Genomic DNA, 19,480 nt, shown 5'->3' with positions numbered 1-19,480 from the left:
AATAACCATTTCTCTATATTAGTATATGTTAGATTTATTCACTTATCTAATGTTTATTTTTGAATAGTTTTTGTTTTTGTACAACAGTCACGTCTTCTCTTTTTGCTTCCAGCTGTTTATCGGAACCCTGCTGTTCACCATTCTCCTCTTCCTCTTGCCAACTGCAGCACTCTACTACCTTGTATTTACACTGGTAATGAGCTTTGGTTGTACTTCAGTGAGCTTGAACGAGGTTCACATCATTAGTGCATATGGTCTATGATAAATTGCCTTCTGTGTTTTTACCTAATGGACATCTTCTGCTGTAGTTTATGCTTCACTGTATTTCAGAAGATTAGTGCATAGTTTGAAATTAAGTTACAATGCTGCTTTGTAGCACGTGTTTTAATCATCTGATGTAAATTGTTACAGTATTTTTGTTTGGATTCTATAGTCAGCCACCGACTCCATTTTTTTTTTGTTTGATTCTTCAACAGTTAAGATTGGTCGTGGTGGTCGTACAGGGTCTCATTCACTTGCTCGTGGACTTCATTAACTCTCTCCCGTTATACGCATTAGGACTTAGACTGTGCCGACCTTATATGCTTGCAGGTAATGGTCTTAAAACAGAATTAATGTGTTTTGTTTTTGCGCAGTTAGTGATAGAGGAATATGCTCACATTCATCCTACTTACAGCTGCCCATGAAATTTCCACACCCTTTTATGCGACAAATTGAAGTATTTCGAGAGCTTTTTTAGCGTATTGCCCTCTATAGGGAGTCTATGATGTATGTATTAGGGAAAGCATGTGTATCTTCAATCCTCAGTAAGGCAAGTAGAGCCTAAACCAGGAATTATAACTTAGAAAAATTATATGCCAAAAGCTACATAGTGAAGGGGAAAGAGATAATTGAGAGATGAATGAGTCAGAAAGGAAAAACTAAAATAATCAATTTTTATACAAACAAGAAGCAGGAATAGGCCATTCAGCCCCTCGAGTCTGCTCCACTATTTAATGAGATCATGGCTGATCTGACAGTAACCTCAAATCTACATTCCCCTAACTCCCATAACCTTTCACCCCCTCGCTTACCAAGAATCGATCCACCTCTGCCTTAAAAATATACAAAGGCTCTGCTTCCACCATCTTTTCAGGAAGAGAGTGCCAAAGACTCACGACCCTCTGAGTGAAACATTTCGCTTCATCACTGTTTTAAATTGTCGACTCCTTATATTTAAACAGTATAATCTCCAACATTAATTGCGTTCTGAAAGAATGAGACTGCAAATTTGGACAATTAAATTTTCAGTGCTCGACATTGTTTAACAATAATTTAGATGTGTCACGTTGTTAAAAATGTATTTCTGAATACGCTAATCCTATATTTTTCTGACCTACTTAATAGGTACTAGCACATAAGTAAGAATACCACCACCTGCAAGTTCCCTTCCAAGCCACACACCATCCCGATTTGGAACCATATTGCCATTCCTTCACTGTCACTTGGTCAAAATCTTGGAACTCCCACTCTAACAGCGCTGTCGGTGTCCCTACACCACATGGACTGCAGAGGTCCAAGAGTGGGGGTCACCACCGCCACCTTGAGGACAATTGGGGATGGGCAATAAATGTTGTCCCAGCCAGCAGTGCCCACATCCCATGAAAGAATTTTTTTAACATGAAATACATTTAAAAAATGAAGCAACTTCACACCCTTGGGTGATTTCAGTGCCAAGCGTAGCTTCTGGAAAAGCAAGACATACAGCAAATTCCAGATTTCCATGTTTAACTGCACATCTGCAGACTCCAGAAGTTGCTATCCAATTTAATCCATAATAACAGTAAGGATTGTTACTTTCACCATCATTATTTACACAATGTGGGCTATTCGTTCATTTGGTTTCATATTTTAGATGCTTGCATGAACAACCAGACATCTCTAATGTTGTAAATATAAGTCCATTGGTACTCCCATAGACACAGTTTTACACACCTCTTATTAATTTTCTGATCTTTCGTTAGAAATGAAATTCTATTTCTAAACTTATATGCCTGAGACTTTGGTTAATGCTTCGCTCTCCCAGGTGCCATTGATTTGAAGTTTGATATTATTGCTGGTGATGGTTAAAATCTCTATCCGCAAATGTTCAACCAAGCACATTGGACTAGTTTACTTCGAAATGCTGATGATTTTTTAATACCGTGTATATAACTGATTGGTATTTGATTAAATCTATTGCTTGTTAGGTTGTTCATAATTTGTCTAAGAAATTGTGTGGTAGTTAAATTTTACTGGAAATCTCAGTACCACATCAAAATACTTTTATCATTTAGAATTGAAAATATGTATTTCAAAAGTTGATCTCGGTAGAGTTTTAACTTTTTGTGCTTTATCTACAGCTGGTGTTAAGTTTAAAGTTTTTCAAAAGGTTGCTGGCAAACCCCTTCACTTGTTAATGCAGGTACGGATATCGATAGTTTCATTTTGACTGACTTTATCCGCAATGGCCAGTTTAATTTGGTTTCCTATATAGATTTAACCTATTGGGATTGCACAGTATTTTTTCTTTAAATATGCAGTTTCATAAATTTTATATACGCAGGAATAATCTGTTTTGTACATTTTCCTAATTTGATTTCACCAAAGGCATCTATTTCAATTCTGTCTTTTCTCTACGTCACTTCCACTACTGCTGAAATGTTACCTCCAAACTTGATTATTTTATTGGGCTCCTCCTGAGTCTCTCTCTTCACAATATCAACACATCGAAAGCTTCATTAACCTGCTCCATACAGTTTTGACCTCAAAACAGGATCCCCAGTGCATTCATTGCTGTCCTCACCTCCTTGTTCCTCCGTAACCTGGTCTTCCCTGCCGCTGCAATTTGTTTCACCTCCGTATTCCTGTCATTGTCCAAAGTCTGGCCTTCTCTTGGACCCTCTACTCCAACTGTACCTTCAGTTGCATGCGCTTTATCCGTAGTGCTTACCCCAAGGTCCTCTAGCTTGTTAACCCCACCTTTCTCCAAATTCTTTACCCAAAATATACCCCGTTCATGATGTCTGCTGTCACCATGACTCACCCTTTTCCAGACGGTATGTGATTAACTTTACCTTTATGAACCACTTAGAAAATTTAATTACGTTAAATTGTTTTTTTTATTTTTGTCGTGCATGTTAGGAAAGCTTCCAAGACATGTCAAGTATTGTCGGTTAGGGTGACCTTCAGTGCTGTTATCTAGGAATTTAGACACTGTGTTCATTAAAATCTTGAAAGCTCTGAATGTTAACGTGCGACGACTATTAGGGGTGATAATGATGCCCCCAGTGGAGGGGGAGGCAGAGATAGTGGCGGCAATGGACGCAGAGAAGGCATTTGATAGGGTGGAGTGGGAGTATTTATGGGAAGTGTTAAGGAGGTTTGGGTTTGGGAACGGGTTTATTAGCTGGGTTAGACTTCTTTATGGGGCTCCAACGGCAAGCGTAGTTACAGGTCGACATAGATCGGAGTATTTCCGACTATATAGGGGAACAAGACAGGGATGCCCGCTGTCTCCATTGTTGTTCGCGTTGGCAATTGAACCTCTGGCCATGGCGTTGAGAGACTCCAGGAAATGGAGAGGGGTGATTAGAGGGGGAGAAGAACACCGAGTCTCGTTATATGCGGATGACCTATTGTTATACGTGTCGGACCCAGCGGGGGGAATGATAGAGGTTATGCGAATTTTGAGGGGGTTCGGGGATTTCTCGGGGTATAGGCTAAACATGGGAAAGAGTGAATTATTTGTGATACATCCAGGGGACCAGAGTAGAGAGATAGAAGGCTTGCCTCTAAGGAAAGTGGAAAGAAACTTCCGATACCTGGGGATTCAGATCGCTAGGAGCTGGGGAACCTTGCACAGACTTAATCTGACACGGTTGGTAGAACAAATGGAGGAGGACTTCAAGAGGTGGGACATGCAGCCTCTATCGCTGGCGGGCAGGGTGCAAGCAATTAAGATGATGGTCCTCCCGAGGTTCTTATTTGTATTTCAATGTCTCCCTATACTAATCACTAAGACCTTTTTTAATAAAATAGACAGGAGCATCACGAGCTTCGTGTGGGCAGGGAAAGTTCCGAGAGTAAGGAGGGGGTTCCTTCAGCGTAGTAGGGACAGAGGAGGATTGGCACTACCGAACTTGGGCGATTACTATTGGGCCGCCAATGTGGCAATGATACGTAAATGGATGATGGAGGGTGAGGGAGCGGCGTGGGAAAGACTGGAGAGAAAGTCCTGTAAAGGGACGAGTTTAGAGGCGCTGGTGACGGCGCCGCTACCGATCTCACCTAAAAAGTTTACCACAAACCCGGTGGTGGCGGCAACATTGAATATCTGGGGACAGTGGAGGCGACAGAGAGGGGTGCGGGGAGCCCTGGTGGGGTCCCCAATCAGGAACAACCATAGGTTCGCCCCAGGAAGAATGGATGGAGGATTTCAGAGCTGGTTCCAGTTGGGAATTAGGAGGGTGGGAGATTTATTTATAGATGGGACTTTTGCGAGCTTGGGAGCATTGGAGGAAAAGTATAAGTTGCCCCGGGGAAATTTCTTGAGATATATGCAGGTGAGGGCATTTACTAGACAACAGGTGAGGGAATTTCCATTGCTCCCGACACAGGGGATACAGGACAGGGTGCTTTCAGGGGTGTGGGTCGGAGAGGGCAAGGTGTCAGAGATTTACCGAGAGATGAGGGAAGAGGGGGAGGAGTCGGTGGGCGAACTAAAAGGAAAGTGGGAAGAAGAACTAGGGGAGGAGATAGAGGAGGGTATGTGGGCTGATGCCCTAAGCAGGGTAAATTCCTCTTCCTCATGCGCCAGGCTTAGCCTGATTCAATTTAAGGTGCTACATAGAGCACACATAACGGGAGCAAGATTGAGCAGGTTCTTTGGAGTGGAGGACAAATGTGGGAGGTGTGGCGGGAGCCCGGCAAACCACGCACATATGTTTTGGGCATGCCCGGCACTGGAAGGGTATTGGAAGGGAGTGACGGGAGTGATTTCGCGGGTGGTGAAGGCCCGGGTCAAACCAGGCTGGGGGTTAGCTCTATTTGGAGTTGCGGAAGAGCCGGGAGTGCAGGAGGCGAAAGAGGCCGACGTTGTGGCCTTTGCGTCCCTAGTAGCCCGGCGCAGGATCCTACTCATGTGGAAGGAGGCGAAACCCCCCGGACTGGAGGCCTGGGTAAACGATATGGCGGGGTTCATTAAACTGGAGCAGATAAAGTTTGCCCTGAGAGGATCGGCTCAAGGGTTCACCAGGCGGTGGCAGCCATTTCTCGACTACCTAGGGGAACGTTAGAGGGAAGACAGATGACCAGCAGCAGCAACCCAGGGGGAGGGGGGGGTTTAGTTTAGGTCAAAGATAAAGGGGTTTTGTTACTTGTGTATTGTTTAAAATTTCTGTATTGTTATTGTTGCGTTTGCTTTGTAAGAGGGGAAAAATTGTTGTTTGGGAAAAAATTTTCAATAAAACATTTATAAAAAAAAAAATAAAAATCTTGAAAGCTCATTAGTCATCAAGAAACCATTTTGGGTGAGTATGTTAATTCAGGAACAATAGAAGTGATAGCTTCTTTGTATATTAGTTATCCACATCAGGCAGTTTTATTTATGTCTAAATAGATATGAAATTATTGGATAGAGGTTTTGATTTTATCTCTGAACACTTGTATTTTTGCGTTTTCCAAAGCTTTAAACTGGGGAGAGAAGTATTAAATGTCAGAAAAATAGACTTTTCAAAATAACCAAATGGAAAAGTGTTTTTTAGTTAATCAGTGCTGTTCTCATGACAGATTAATCCCCTGACTTATGGGATGATAATCAGGCATTACAGACTGCCAACCTACAGCTGCTATCCAAAGGATTCGTGGACAGCACTGTGTCAGAAACTGTTCCTTGGGGAATTGATTTATCCTTGGAAGCGCAAAACTGAGAAACAGGACTGAGAAAATGCAGCCAGAAAGCAGCAGTCTTAATGAGCATGTCCATGTCTAATTTTCCTGTATTATGTCTTGCGTTGCTATTTGTTTTAAAGATGAGTTTTTCTTTTAAAATAGGTTTGAGTCGCTGTGATTTAATATGGTGAAAAGTTAAAATATTAATGTATTTTAAAAAGTTATAACTTTAAAATTATTGCTATTGCCAAAATTATGCTGCAAAAATATCAGTAGACTGATGTCATACTCCAGTTTTTAAAAAAAATTGAGAAAGCTTATAGTGTCCATTTGGGATATGAAGTATCCATGCCTCAAAGTACAATTTCACACTTTACCTCTTTGATTGTAGCAAATGCACTTTCCCCCATATATTGCGTGCAGTTTGCAAGTTCTGTAAGAATGCTCTTCGATTTGCTGTAAGCTTGAAACATTATTGCACTGTTTTTAGAAAAATCACTATTTATACTTTAAAGCCAAGCATCTTCTATTTGTATTTGGTCATCTTCCCTCTACATTGGTATTTGAATAGTAATTTCCTCGTAGAATTCCCTTTCAATGATCAACTGCATCACTTTTATATCTAGTCAAATTGATTCAATCAACTCTAAATTGAAGAAATGCTATTTTTATCAATTGCAGAGAAATTTAAAAGAGAAACTCTGCCTTGTCTGATTTCGGCCAAATGCCCAGAACCCTATATTGCTCTGTAATGGAACAATCTAGCTTTGTATTTAGCATTTTGTTCATTGCCATAGTTGACAGTATTGTTTTCCACATGCCTCTAAACTGAGCTTCAGTCATTTTATAAAATACCATATTTTAAGAGTGAATTGTACAACACTGGCCTGTTACTATATTATTCCTTCCAGAATACATTGTACAGAGAAAGAACCATGGGGGTATCCATATTTCTCACGCACTTGCCTGCAAGTTCATCAGCTAGTCTTTGAAATGTTCTGAGCAGGGCTAGATCCATGATTGATCTTGTAGGGTATCCAATAGTCATAATACTAAAAGCCACATTGTCCCGGGTTTTCCTGAAAACATAAATTGAAACAACAGCAAAAATACAGCAAGATGCCAAGCTTTGGCACAGGATGTACACCTGAATTTTGTGAATCCTTTACACTGATCTGATAAAACCTCTGCCACTCATTAACATAATTCCACCCCTCCCCACTTTTTGCAAAAAGCTGGTCATTCGATTCCTGAATTTCGACAGTTCTGAATGCCTGTATATTTACATGGAAGCTTTGATCATTAGACCCAGAGTAATTTTTACAATGTTTAATGGCAACATTTTGGTTCTGTTTTCCTCACGGAGACCGGTGATATACCTTCTGTATCTGTAAATGCATTGTCATGATATCAGAATAAGTTGCATTACAATTTGAAAAACTTCTGCAATTGCTTTTTTTTGTAGCATTCTGTGCCAAATTTACATGACTAGCACAGTGGTTTCACACTTTGTAATTTTCATGCATAAAGAGGGATTTTAAGAGGAAATAATTGTCCAAAATTGGCACTCATCATAGGCCCCACTTGCTTCAGCTGATTTCTGGTTATAACACGCTGGTTTTTATGTTGCATGAATTTTTCGGGATGCTGCAGCATAACTCTCATCAAGACCAACATCAGTTTCAGGCTATATCTGTGATCAATAAAGTTCCTCTTCTACTCACAACATTGTTACTTTGAAATTGTGCTACGCCGATTTTTATAGTGGGCCAAATGTATGAAAAATTATTAATGTAGTGAATAAAATCTGTTCTGATGTTATTTGTATGTTTGTTTTTCTGTAGAAACATTTGCATTCTCAATTTCATTAGCCCAAAACAACTGAATTTGGCACTTCAATATTAAAGTCATTATTTAAATACGAAGACAACAGCAAAGTATGATTATCACAGTGCCAATATTACCATTTTAGAGAACTCTAGCCAATCACTCTTGATGCATGCAATCTGGATGCAGGGCCAGTTTTCCATTATACATTAATGATAACTTCACCAAGGGCAACGTGGTGGCACAGTGGTTATTGCTGCCTCACGGCAGGTCTCTGGTTCGATCCAGGCTCTGGGTCACTGTCCGTGTGGAGTTTGCACATTTTCCCCGTGTTTATGTGGGTTTCGCCCCCACAACCTTAAGATGTGCAGGGTAGGTGGATTGGCCACGTTAAATTGCCCCTTAATTGGAAAAAATTAACTGGGTACTCTAAATTTTTTTTTTAAATGATAACTTCACTATACCTTTCATACTGTAAACTAATTTCTCGCTACATTGTTTGCCCATCAAATGGTTTTATTCTACTTGTGCCATAAAATATTTTGTACCAGAAATTATGTATATGAGCAATTGGTGCAGCTGCGAGTGCATTTTTTTCAGTCTAACCACAAGAACAGCTTGTGACTTATCTTGATCCTCAGCTTAATCCGAACTGATCTGCAGTATCTCTTCGTTGATATATTTTTTTTAATTTAATGCCAATGGGTTTGAAAACGAAAACAGATTTAAATATATCACATTTTTTCGCTCTCTCGTCACTGTTCTCCCTCTTGTTTTTTTTTCTTTCTCGGTACCATTTTTTTTTTTTTAATAAACATTTTATTGAGGTATTTTTTGGTTTTACAACAACAACAAAATAAACAACGTACATGAATCTATAAATATAGTGCAAATGCCATCTTCTTCCCTTACAGGTCCCACCTTTATTAACCCCCTACTCTAAACTAAACTCCCCCCCCCCCCTCCCCGCCCCCCCCCCCCTTCTGCTGACGATTAATTTTCTGCAAAGAAGTCGACAAACGGTTGCCACCTCCGGGCGAACCCTAACATTGACCCTCAAGGCGAACTTGATTTTCTCCCAACGGAGAAAATTAGCCATGTCAGTTAGCCAGGTCTCCGACTTCGGGGCTTTGAGTCCCTCCAAGCTAATAATATCCGTCTCTGGGCTACCAGGGAAGCAAAGTCCAGAACGCCTGCCTCTCTCCTCCTGGATTCCCGGATTTTCCGACACCCCTTAAATCGCCACCTCTGGACTCGGTGCCACCCTTGTTTTTAACACCGTGGACATGACATCTGCAAACCCCTGCCAGAATCCCCTAAGCTTTGGACATGTCCAGACTATGTGGACATGGTTCGCTGGCCCTCCCGCACACTTTGCACACCTATCTTCTACCCCAAAGAACCTGCTCATCCGTGCCACTGTCATGTGAGCCCGGTGAACGACCTTGAATTGTATCAGGCTGAGCCTGGCACATGTTGTGGACGCGTTGACTCTACTCAATGCGTCCGCCCGTAGACCATCCTCTATCTCTCCTCCCAACTCCTCTTCCCACTTGCACTTCAGCTCCTCAGTCTGCGTCTCCTCTGACCCCATAAGTTCCTTGTAAATGTCAGAGACCTTCCCTTCTCCCACCCACCCTCTGGAAACTACCCTGTCCTGTACCTCCTTTGGTGGTAGGAACGGGAAGGTTGAAACCTGCCTACGTAGGAAGTCCCGCACTTGCAGGTACCTGAATTTGTTTCACTCACCAATCCAAATTTCTCCTCCCGCTCCCTCAAGCTAGGAAAGCTCCCTCTATAAACACATCCCCCATCCTCTCAATCTCTGCTCTCTGCCATCTCCGAAACCCCCCGTCCATCCTTCCCAGGGCAAACCGGTGATTATTACAGATTGGAGACCAAACCGATGCTCCCACATGTCTCCTCCATTGCCCCAGACTCACAGGGCCGCCACCACCACCACGGGGCTGGTGGGGTACATGCCGGTGGGAATGGCAGAGGCGCCGTTATCAACGTCCCTAAGCTGGTGCCCTTACATGAAGCCGCTCCATCCTCTCCCATGCTGACCCTCCCCCCACCACCCACCTCCTGATCATGGCTATATTTGCCACCCAATAGTAGTTACTGAAATTTGGCAGTGCCAGCCCGCCCTCTCCCCGGCTCCGCTCAAGCATCCCCTTCTTTACTCGCGGCGTCTTTGCACCCTCCCAGCTAGTGACAACGGGAGCACGTCCCACCTCCGAAAATCGTCCTTCATTTGGTCTACTAGTGGGGCCAGATATAGTTTGTGCAGCTGTTCCCATTCCCATGCTACTTAGATGCCGAGATACCGAAAGCTTCTCCCTACCACTCTAAACGGCAGCTCCCCCAGTCGCCTCTCCTGTCCCCTCGCCTGGACCGCAAACATCTCACTTATCCCTATATTTAGTTTATACCCCAAAAACCAGCCAAATTCCACCAGAATCCACATGATTTCTTCCATCCCCTATGCTGGGTCCGATACATACAGGAGCAGGTCGTCTGCGTAAAGCGAGACTGTGCTCTCTCTTTTTCCCCCCCCTCCCTCCGTACCAGGCCCCTCCATCCCCTTGAGGCTCTCAGTGCAATTGCCAGCGGCTCTATGGCTAACGCAAACAACAGTGGGGAGAGGGGGCATCCCTGTCTCGTCCCCCGATGCAGCTTGAAATAGTCCGATGTCCTATTCGTCCATACAGGTGCCCTGACCCAGTCAATAAAGCCCCGCCCAAATCCGAACCGTCCCAGTACCTCTCACGGATATTCCCATTCTACTCGATCAACGGCCTTCTCTGCGTCCATTGCGACCACTACCTCCACCTCCCTACCTTCTGGGGCCATCATGATCACATTTAATGGCCTTCTTACAGTGGCCACCAACTGCCTTCCCTTAACAAACCCTGTCTGGTCCTCCCCAATAATGTCCGGAACACAATCCTCAATCCTACAGGACAAAATTTGGCCTGCAGTTTGGCGTCCACATTCAGTAGGGATATCGGCCTGTAGGACCCACACAGCTCCGGGTTCTTGGCCCACTTGAGGATCAGCGAAATCATGGCCTTATATCGTCGGGGGAAGCACCCTTCTCTCCCTTCCCTCATTGAATGTCCTCATCAACAACAGCCCCAATATCCCAGGGAAATTTTTATAGAACTCCACTGGGTACCCGTCCGGCCCCGGGGCTTTACCCGACTGCATAGCCTTCAGACCCTCCACTATTTCTTCCATCCCGCTTGGGGCCCCCAGCCCTTCCACCAGCTCCCCGTCCACCTTCGGGAAATTCAGCCCCCCCCCCACCCCCCCCGCCAAGAAGTGCTTCATACCCTTCGGACCCGTTGGGAGTTCCGACCCATACAGCCTACTATAAAACTCCTTAAATGCCTTATTCACCCCTGCTGAGTCTCCAACCAGGTTCACATCTCCATCCTTTACTTTCCCTATCTCCCTGACTGCTTCCCTCTTTCTAAGCTGCTGTGCAAGCATTCTGCTGGCCTTCTCTCTATGCTCAAAAGTCGCCCCCCTCGCCTTTCTCAGCTGCTCCACCGCCCTCCCGGTGGTTAACAAGCCGAACTCCGCCTGTAGCCTCCGCTGTTCCCTTAAAAGCCCTGCCTCTGGGGTCTCCGCATACCTCCAGTCGACCTGTATATCTCCTATACCAGTCGGTCCGTCTCTGCCCTGTCTACCTTCTCCCTGTGGGCCTGTATCAAGATCAGCTCCCCTCTAACCACCACCTTCAATGCCTCCCAGACCACCGCTGCCAAAATTTCCCCCGTGTCGTTGACTTCCAGGTAGTTCTGAATATATTTCCTCAGCCGCCCGTGCACCTCTTCATCAACTAAAAGACCCACGTCTAACCTCCAGTGCGGTCGTTGGTTACTGTCTTTACTAACCTGTAGGTCAACCCAATGCGGGGCATGGTCTGAGATTGTGATCGCCGAGTACCCCGTGTCCACCACCCCCGTCAGTAAAGCCCTGCTCAGAATAAATAAATAAATCCAGCAGTACACTTTATGCACGTGAGTAGAAGGAGAACTCCTTCACCCTCGGCTACCCAAATCTCCATGGATCCACCCCCCCCCCCCCCCCCCCCCCCCCATCTGCTCCATTAACCCTTTTAGTTCCTTTGCCATTGCTGGCACCCTGCCTGTTTTTGAGCTTGACCAGGGTCAATAACTGTGTTGAAGTCCCCTCCCATGACCAACCTATGCGAATCCAGGTCCGGTATCTTCCCCAGCATCCTCTTTATAAACTCCACATCGTCCCAATTGCCCGCATACACATTTACTAGTGCCGCCTGCACCCCCTCCAATTTCCCACTGACCATAATGTACCGGCCTCCCACATTCGAAACTATTCTTCCCGCCTCAAACACCACCCGCTTGTTGATCAGGATCGTGACCCTTCGAGTCCAGTCCCGAGCGAAAATCGTGTCCGACCCAAACATTTCCTTGATCTAATCTGGTCAGCTACTCTAAAGTGAGTCTCCTGCAGCATTACCACATCTGCCTTCAGTACTCTCAAATGCATGAACACGCATGCCCTCTTGACTGGCCCATTTAGCCCTCGTACATTCCAGGTGAGCAGCCTAGTTGGGGGGCTCCTCGCCCCCCCCCCCCCCCCAATCGCCGAACTGCCATCCCCTTTCTTGGGCCAGTCCAGTCTCCAGCCCATGTCACACGCCGCCACTGGCCCGCCCCCAGCCAGCCTCCGCCCCCAGCAACAGTCCCTCCCTCGTCAGCAGAACATTTTCCCTCCCCCTCCCCTCGTCATCTTCACCATCTGCACCCTCCCAGCCATTGACAACGGGAGCGCGGTAACAGCACAATGTAAATCAACCCCTTTGATAAGCCTAACATCTGCTTATCCCCCCCACTATCCTTCCATGAGCTAGCCTGTCCAGCAAGCTTGGTGGCCCCCATCCCTGGTGCCAGACATTCTCCAACCTATTGTTCCCTCCCCACCCTGCCCCCACCACTCATACACACATATTCAAATGACAAACAATCCCAACACAATTGCAAAAAAAAAAGCAAAACAAAAAGATCAAGCAAGAGATCCAGCATCTAAACAAACACACCTCCATCCCCCAACAGTGCAACTGTAAACTTTAACTCACTCAGCTCTGCAACTGGCCTCAAATCAATACAGAAGGCATTACAAATAGCGTCCACAAAACAAAAAACTAGAAACTTTTTTAAACATTGGGGGGTGGGGGTGGGTCCTCCCATTCGCGGCTTCCTTGCGAGCGCTCTGTGAGCCCTGCCCACCTCCAAGGGTCGGGAGAATGCATCATCCCCCAGCAGCTTCTCGAACATGTCGGTTATGTATGCTCCAGCAACCGCTCCTTCGGACCCCTCCGGGAGCCCAACGGTTCTCAAGTTCTGCCGGCGGGATCTATTCTCTAGTTCCTCCACCTTCTCCAGGAGCCTTTTCTGCTGGTCTCTCAGCATCCCCACCTCCAACTCCACAGCAGTTTGATATTCCTCCTGGTCAGCCAGCACCTTCTCTACTTTCTGGATCGCCCGATCTTGGGCATCCAATCTAAGCTCCAGCCGCGCAATTGACTCTTTAATCAGGTCCAAGCAGTCCAGCTTCTGCTTGGCGAAGCCCTCCTGGATAACTTGCATCAACTGCTCCGTTGACTGCTGGGTCGATAAGCCAGAGATCCGGTCATCCGCCATGCTTTCTCCCATTGCAGCTTCAGCCCAAGCATTCTCTGTCCGTCTATTTCTGCCTTTACGAGCACTTCTAGTCCTCCTCTCCATGCACCGATGTGGGAATTCAATACACAATTGCCTCTATCATCGATTTTTCAAATCAAGTCCGGTAAAAAATCGGGGGGAAACATCTAAAAGTCCGACCCGAGCGGGAGTCACCAAATGTGCGACTTACTCCCTCATAGCCGCCACCGGAAGTTCTTGGTACCATTTCTATACCTTTAAATCTTTACTTGGATTTGGATTTGTTTATTGTTACGTGTACCAAGGTACAGTGAAAAGTATTGTTCTGCGTACAGTCAAGACAGATCATTCCATATGTTAAACAAAACATTGGGCATACATAAATACACAATGTAAATACATAGACACAGGCATCGGGTGAAGCATACAGGAGTGTAGTACTACTCAGTAGAGAAGATGTGTGAAGAGATCAGACGAGTCCATAAAAGGAGTCTGGTAACAGTGGGGAAGAAGCTGTTTTTGAATCCGTTAGTGTGTGTTCTCAAACTTTTGTATCTCCTGCTCGATGGAAGAAGTTGGAAGAGTAAATAAGCCGGCTGGGAGGGGTCTTTGATTATGCTGCCCGCTTTCCCAAGAAGGTCTAGACATAGTCAATGGAGAGAAGGCGGGTTCACGTGATGGACTGGGCTGTGTTCATGATTCTCTGTAGTTTCTCACGGTCTTGGGCCAAGCAGTTGCCATACCAGGCTGTGATGTAGCCAGATAGGATGCTTTCTATGGTGCATCTGTAAATGTTGGTAAAAGTCAATGCGAACATGCCGAATTTCCTTAGTTTCCTGAGGAACGATAGGCGCTGTTGCGCTTTCTTGGTCGTAGCATCGACGTGGGTAGACCAGGACAATTGTTGATGTGCACACCTAGGAATTTGAAGCTGTCAACCATCTATCCTGTTGATGTAGATGGGGATGTAAGATACTTTGCTTCCTGAAGTCAATAACCAGCTCTTTAGTTTTGCTGATATTGAGGGAGAGATTGTTGCTGTAACACCACTCCACTAGGTTTTCTACCTCCTTCCAGTACTCTGACTCATCGTTGTTTAAGATCCGACCCACCACTGTCATGCCTTCTTTGGCACGCAATCTTCTACACACTTGCTGATGAAGTCTGCGACGGTGGTGGCATACTCGTTTAGGTTGGTCGCTGAGTTCTGAATATTGTCCAGTCCACTGACTCCCAGCAGTCAAGCAGGAGATCTTCTGTTGCCTCGGACCAGCGCTGCACTACCTTCTTAGCTGGATTCTCCCGCTTAAGTTTCTGCTTGTATGCCAGGAGAAGGATGTCCGATTTTCTGAAGTGCGGTCGGGAAATGAATCGGTAGGTGCATTTGAGTTTTGTTTAGTAGTAGTCAAGAGAGTTTGGGCCCCTGGTGGGACACAAGATGTTTGATGGAATTTTGGCAGTACACTCTTGAGGTCGGCCACAATGAACAAGGCTTCCAGATGTTCTCTTTCATTGCACCATTGTTTCATTGTACTGTTTCATTGTATTTTATTTATATCTCACCTACCTATTTTTTAATCTGTTGATATTATGTTACTTGCTTTTCACTTGATGTCCCCTGGATTCTATCTTTCATTATGGAGGGAGGAGCTACATTTAACATTCTGAAACTTCTCAATCACCATGAGCACTGCTTTGAAGGAGTTGTATTATTAGACTTCCTTGTCCTACCAAAGAAAAACAAACCCTACTACAGCCTCCCTATTATACATTCAACACTGGGCATCAGATTTCACAGCAATCCTGCATATGCAGCTGCACTGACTTTGAAGAACAGGCTGTCGTTACCGAACAAATAAATTATAGGTTCAGACTGTTGTGGGCTTATACTTATACTTGCAGCTGAAGGGAGAGAGGCCTTTGTGCCTCAATCTGTAGCAGAGTTATTAAACAAAAGAGTCTTGATCTGATTACATCACAGGCTAGTTTCACAATTTTCTTGTTAAAAAGAAAGCAAAAATACTGTGATGGCTGGAAATATGAAACAGAAACAGAGTGCTGGAAATAGTCAGCAGGCCTGCCAGCATCTGTGGGGAGAGAAACTGAGTTAATGTATCGAGTAGATACTGGTCCTCCACTCAACTCAATGTTAACTCTTTCTGTCCCAGCCTTCTCATTTGCTTAATAAGTCCACTGTAGACTGAGGCACATAGGTCTACTCCTCTGTACCGAGGGCTGCAAGTATAAGCCCACAATAATGATAGTTTTTTTTTTTAAGTTCCAGAACCTCCGGAAGCGGAGTTAGAAAACAACTCCACAAAAGGTGGTGGAAGTTTGGAACACTTCGGCAAACAACTACAATGTTAGCACAGTGGTTAGCACTGTTGCTTCACAGTGCCAGGGTCCCAGGTTCGATTCCAGGCTTCGGTCACTGTCTGCACGTTCTCCCCGTGTCTACGTGGGTTTCCTCCGGGTGCTCCGGTTTCCTCCCACAAGTCCAATAAGACGTGCTGTTATGTGAATTGGACATTCTGAATTCTCCCTCAGTGTACCCGAAAAGGCGCCAGAGTGTGGCAACCAGGGGATTTTAATAGTAACTTAATTACAGTGTTAATGTAAGCCTACTTGTGAGACAAATAAAGATTATTATTTATTCTAGATAAATTGTTAATTTTAAATCTTAGATTGATAGATTTTGTTAACCCAAGATGTCAAAGAATATGGGGTAATAGCAAATATGTGGAATTGGGCACAGATTGGCCTGATATCAGTGAATGGCAGAAGAGGCTCAAGAGACGAATGGTCTTGTCCTGTGTTATAACCTGCCTGCTTACCATTGGCTGGGGACTAATGACAATCCCACAATCCTGTGGGAGTATGAGCTTCCTCAATGAGGGGGGCAGAGAAACCATTAGTAAACTCAAAGTATAAATAAAGCTGGCCAGTTTGGAACCAGCAGGAAGGAGTGTGCAGCAAGGGAAGTTGCTGCTGCTGTTATATATATATGTTATTGTAAATAAATGTTATTAATTTGTATCCTTAAAAATCGTGCTGGATTCTTCGTGGCCCTCACAAAATCCTGTTCCTATATAATGAAGATATGCTTCCATTTGCTAACATGGTTAATCTAAAAAGACACCAGTCTTTACAGAATCATCCTTTTGCTAACTAGAAATGGATAAATTGAAGATGCAATTTTTCATAGTCCTTGCTTTGGTTATTATAGGTTACTTCTCAACAAATTGCAATTATCATGTTTTTGAGCAACCTGTATTGAAGAAGTATTTGTGAAAAGTATGATTTTGATTATTTACTTCTAAAACAATACTTTGTACTCTGAAATGGTCTGGACAAAGAATCTGCATTCATTGCTTCATTACTCTGCTGGAAGAGGCAACAGAATATTGTACTTAAATTCCTATGAGATCAACCTTGAAATCTTCATTATTAAATGTAGCTGTTAAAATGGACCTGGTTCTATATTTCACAAATTTGTAGTGATCATGCAAAATGACATTAGTTTCCACGTATGCATTATTTACTGCTGCCTGGCTACAAACATTTTATGGGCCTAACAGTTCCAGGGTCCCGGGTTCAATTCCGGCCTTGGGTGACTGTGTGGATTTTGGACGTTCTCCCCGTGTCTGCATAGGTTTCCTCCCACAGTCCAACGATGTGCAGTTTAAGTGGATTAGCCATGCAAAATTTTCCCATAGTGTCCAAAAGATGTGCGGGTTGGGTGGGGTTACAGGGAGAGGGCGGGGGAGTGGGTCTCGGTAAGGTGTTCTTTCTGAGGGTCGGCGCAGACTCGATGGGCCGAATGGCCTCCTTCTGCACTGCAGGGATTCTATGATTTCATCCTTCAATGTGCCAGGAATGCAGCCATGGCACATTCAGTAGTAATGTTATATAATCTCAAGATTTTTAATAAAGTTCTATAATACTACTATCTGAAATGCCAGACAAATTATTCATTTGATTACTTGCAGGCAAAGCTTTGGTCGCTGAATGATTTATATATTATCATTCAGAAATCTCCCCATCCCTGAAGAATGCAGAATGCAGAAATTATTTAGGAACATTGCTTTTCTCTATATCTACAAAGCTGTGTTTGCTGTAAATTTTAAATGTATATTTGCATAATATATTCTGATTTCCAAACGATCATTTGTTTTTGAAAATTCAAATGAATGATTCAGTAACAGTCTGAATTAATCAAGGGAAGTTATGAGTATTAGTCGTATTTTTTAACAACCTAACGAGGGCAGTTGTATTAAATTATAAAAATTGTGCAGAAATGTTTGCAGTACAGCTGATGTGTGGGTCTAATGTTATATTAGGCAGAATTTTATGGTCAGTTGCAATGCAGCCTCTTACACAGCATACACGTGGTACCTTATTGGGGTTGGCTCTGCCCAGCCAGTGTGGTTACTTTCAGGTTGGTGCACCATAACGCACCTTAGCAAGAACATTGGTCAACAGTGAACAGTCAGTACCAACCATTCATTACACTCCATATAATAATAATAACTTATTGTCATAAGTAGGCTTCAATTAAGTTACTGTGAAAAGCCCCTAGTCGCCACGTTCCGGCGCCTGTTCAGGGAGGCCAGTACAGGAATTGAACCCACACTGCTGGCCTTGTTCTGCATTGCAAGTCAGCTCTTTAGCCCACTGTGCTAAACCAGCATGTCTACACACTTTGTATGGGTTTTCTACTAAACTTGTGATTCAAAAGCCATTTTGGTACAATGCCTTTCAAAGTGGCTCGGGAACCTGTGTAAATAGGGAAAATAATTATGTATCTCCTTAACCAATCAAATAAATTAATTGTTACTGGGCAATGTTGAGTCTGAATCAGGAAGTACAAATTAGAATATGTCATTCAACGTCAAATCATGCACAGAAAGTGAAATAAAGAGCTAGAAAGAAAAATAGGATCAAGGTGAAAACTTTGATTTTGATTATTCAGATCTTATAATTCTCCAATGATTATTATCAGAAGAAGTGAGACTCTGTAGTTGGAAAACTTACTTTTTAGTGCCAGAGTGATAGTTCGGCAAAATTAAGATGTGCACATCATTAAATAGTTATGTACACTGGAATGGACTGGTCTTCACTTTTTCTGGTGATTTAGTGTGTATCTATCATTTTTATACAACAACCTCATTCCAATCCATATGTTTCAATGTCAAATTCCAAAGAAATATTGTTATAGCTAATCTCCTGAAGGAGCAGGGTATCACAGCAATTTCCTGATTTCTTGTGTTTAACTGCTGTCCAATTTACATTTTGACCATGTTAAGTGCTGATACCAAATTATTTACTTTCATAAAATCTGGGCCAATGTAACTTACCATGTATAATACTGAAACATGGAGAGCTTTCAAAAATAGTTGATTAAAAAGTGGTTCGAAATAGCATAAGATTGGCTCAGGAATTAAAATTATATACGGTCAGACAGCATTAGCATTGATTTTATAATGAGTAGCTCTAAACAAGAAGTGGGAAATATTTCAAAATCCCAAAATTGAAATGCAGCCTAATTCTATTGCAGGTGTTTTCAAGAATTATACATGTAAGATTATTTATTTAAAATAAATTTAGTGTATCCAATTTTTTTTTTCGTAATTAAGGGAAAATTTAGCTTGACCAATCCACCTACTCTGCACATCTTTTGCGGCTGAGACCCAGTCAGAAATGGGGAGAATGTGCAAACTCCATATGAACAGTGACCTGGGGCCAGGATCGAACCCGGTCCTCAGTGCCTTGAGGCAGCAGTGCTAACCACTGTGCCGTCCCTATGTAAGATTAATTTAAATTGAGACTTGAAAGCTAAACCAGTTCCTGATAAACACGCATACTGCGAAACACCATTGCTGCTAGTTAAATTTGAGTATGTATTGGCTTTCAAAGAGGAAACATAATGGGGAGGGTTTTGGAATCATTGGTGAAGTAGTGGTGCCAACAGTTCAATACACTTGCACTTGCTTGTAGACATTCTCTGGAAGTTCCCATCAGCCAACTTACCAAAGAAATCAACAGCC

The 19,480-nt window shown here is 43.7% G+C and overlaps 1 protein-coding gene across 4 annotated transcripts in view; it reads left to right on the top strand.

The window, feature by feature from the left end:
• pigq (phosphatidylinositol glycan anchor biosynthesis, class Q) overlaps positions 1–7,731 on the top strand; it is a 51,038-nt gene extending 43,307 nt beyond the window's left edge. For all 4 annotated transcript variants that reach the window (XM_072480813.1, XM_072480814.1, XM_072480815.1 and 1 more), the window contains 4 exons: positions 113–193; positions 477–591; positions 2,382–2,443; positions 5,809–7,731. In XM_072480813.1, the coding sequence (XP_072336914.1) occupies positions 113–193; positions 477–591; positions 2,382–2,443; positions 5,809–5,961 (411 nt within the window). In that variant the 3' untranslated portion in view covers positions 5,962–7,731. The remainder of the gene's footprint in view (positions 1–112; positions 194–476; positions 592–2,381; positions 2,444–5,808) is intronic.
• Positions 7,732–19,480: the final 11,749 nt, after the last annotated feature.

Source organism: Scyliorhinus torazame, chromosome 17, assembly GCF_047496885.1.
Source record: "Scyliorhinus torazame isolate Kashiwa2021f chromosome 17, sScyTor2.1, whole genome shotgun sequence".
NCBI classification, from domain to species: domain Eukaryota; kingdom Metazoa; phylum Chordata; class Chondrichthyes; order Carcharhiniformes; family Scyliorhinidae; genus Scyliorhinus; species Scyliorhinus torazame.
This window is presented reverse-complemented; position numbering and strand designations above follow the sequence as displayed.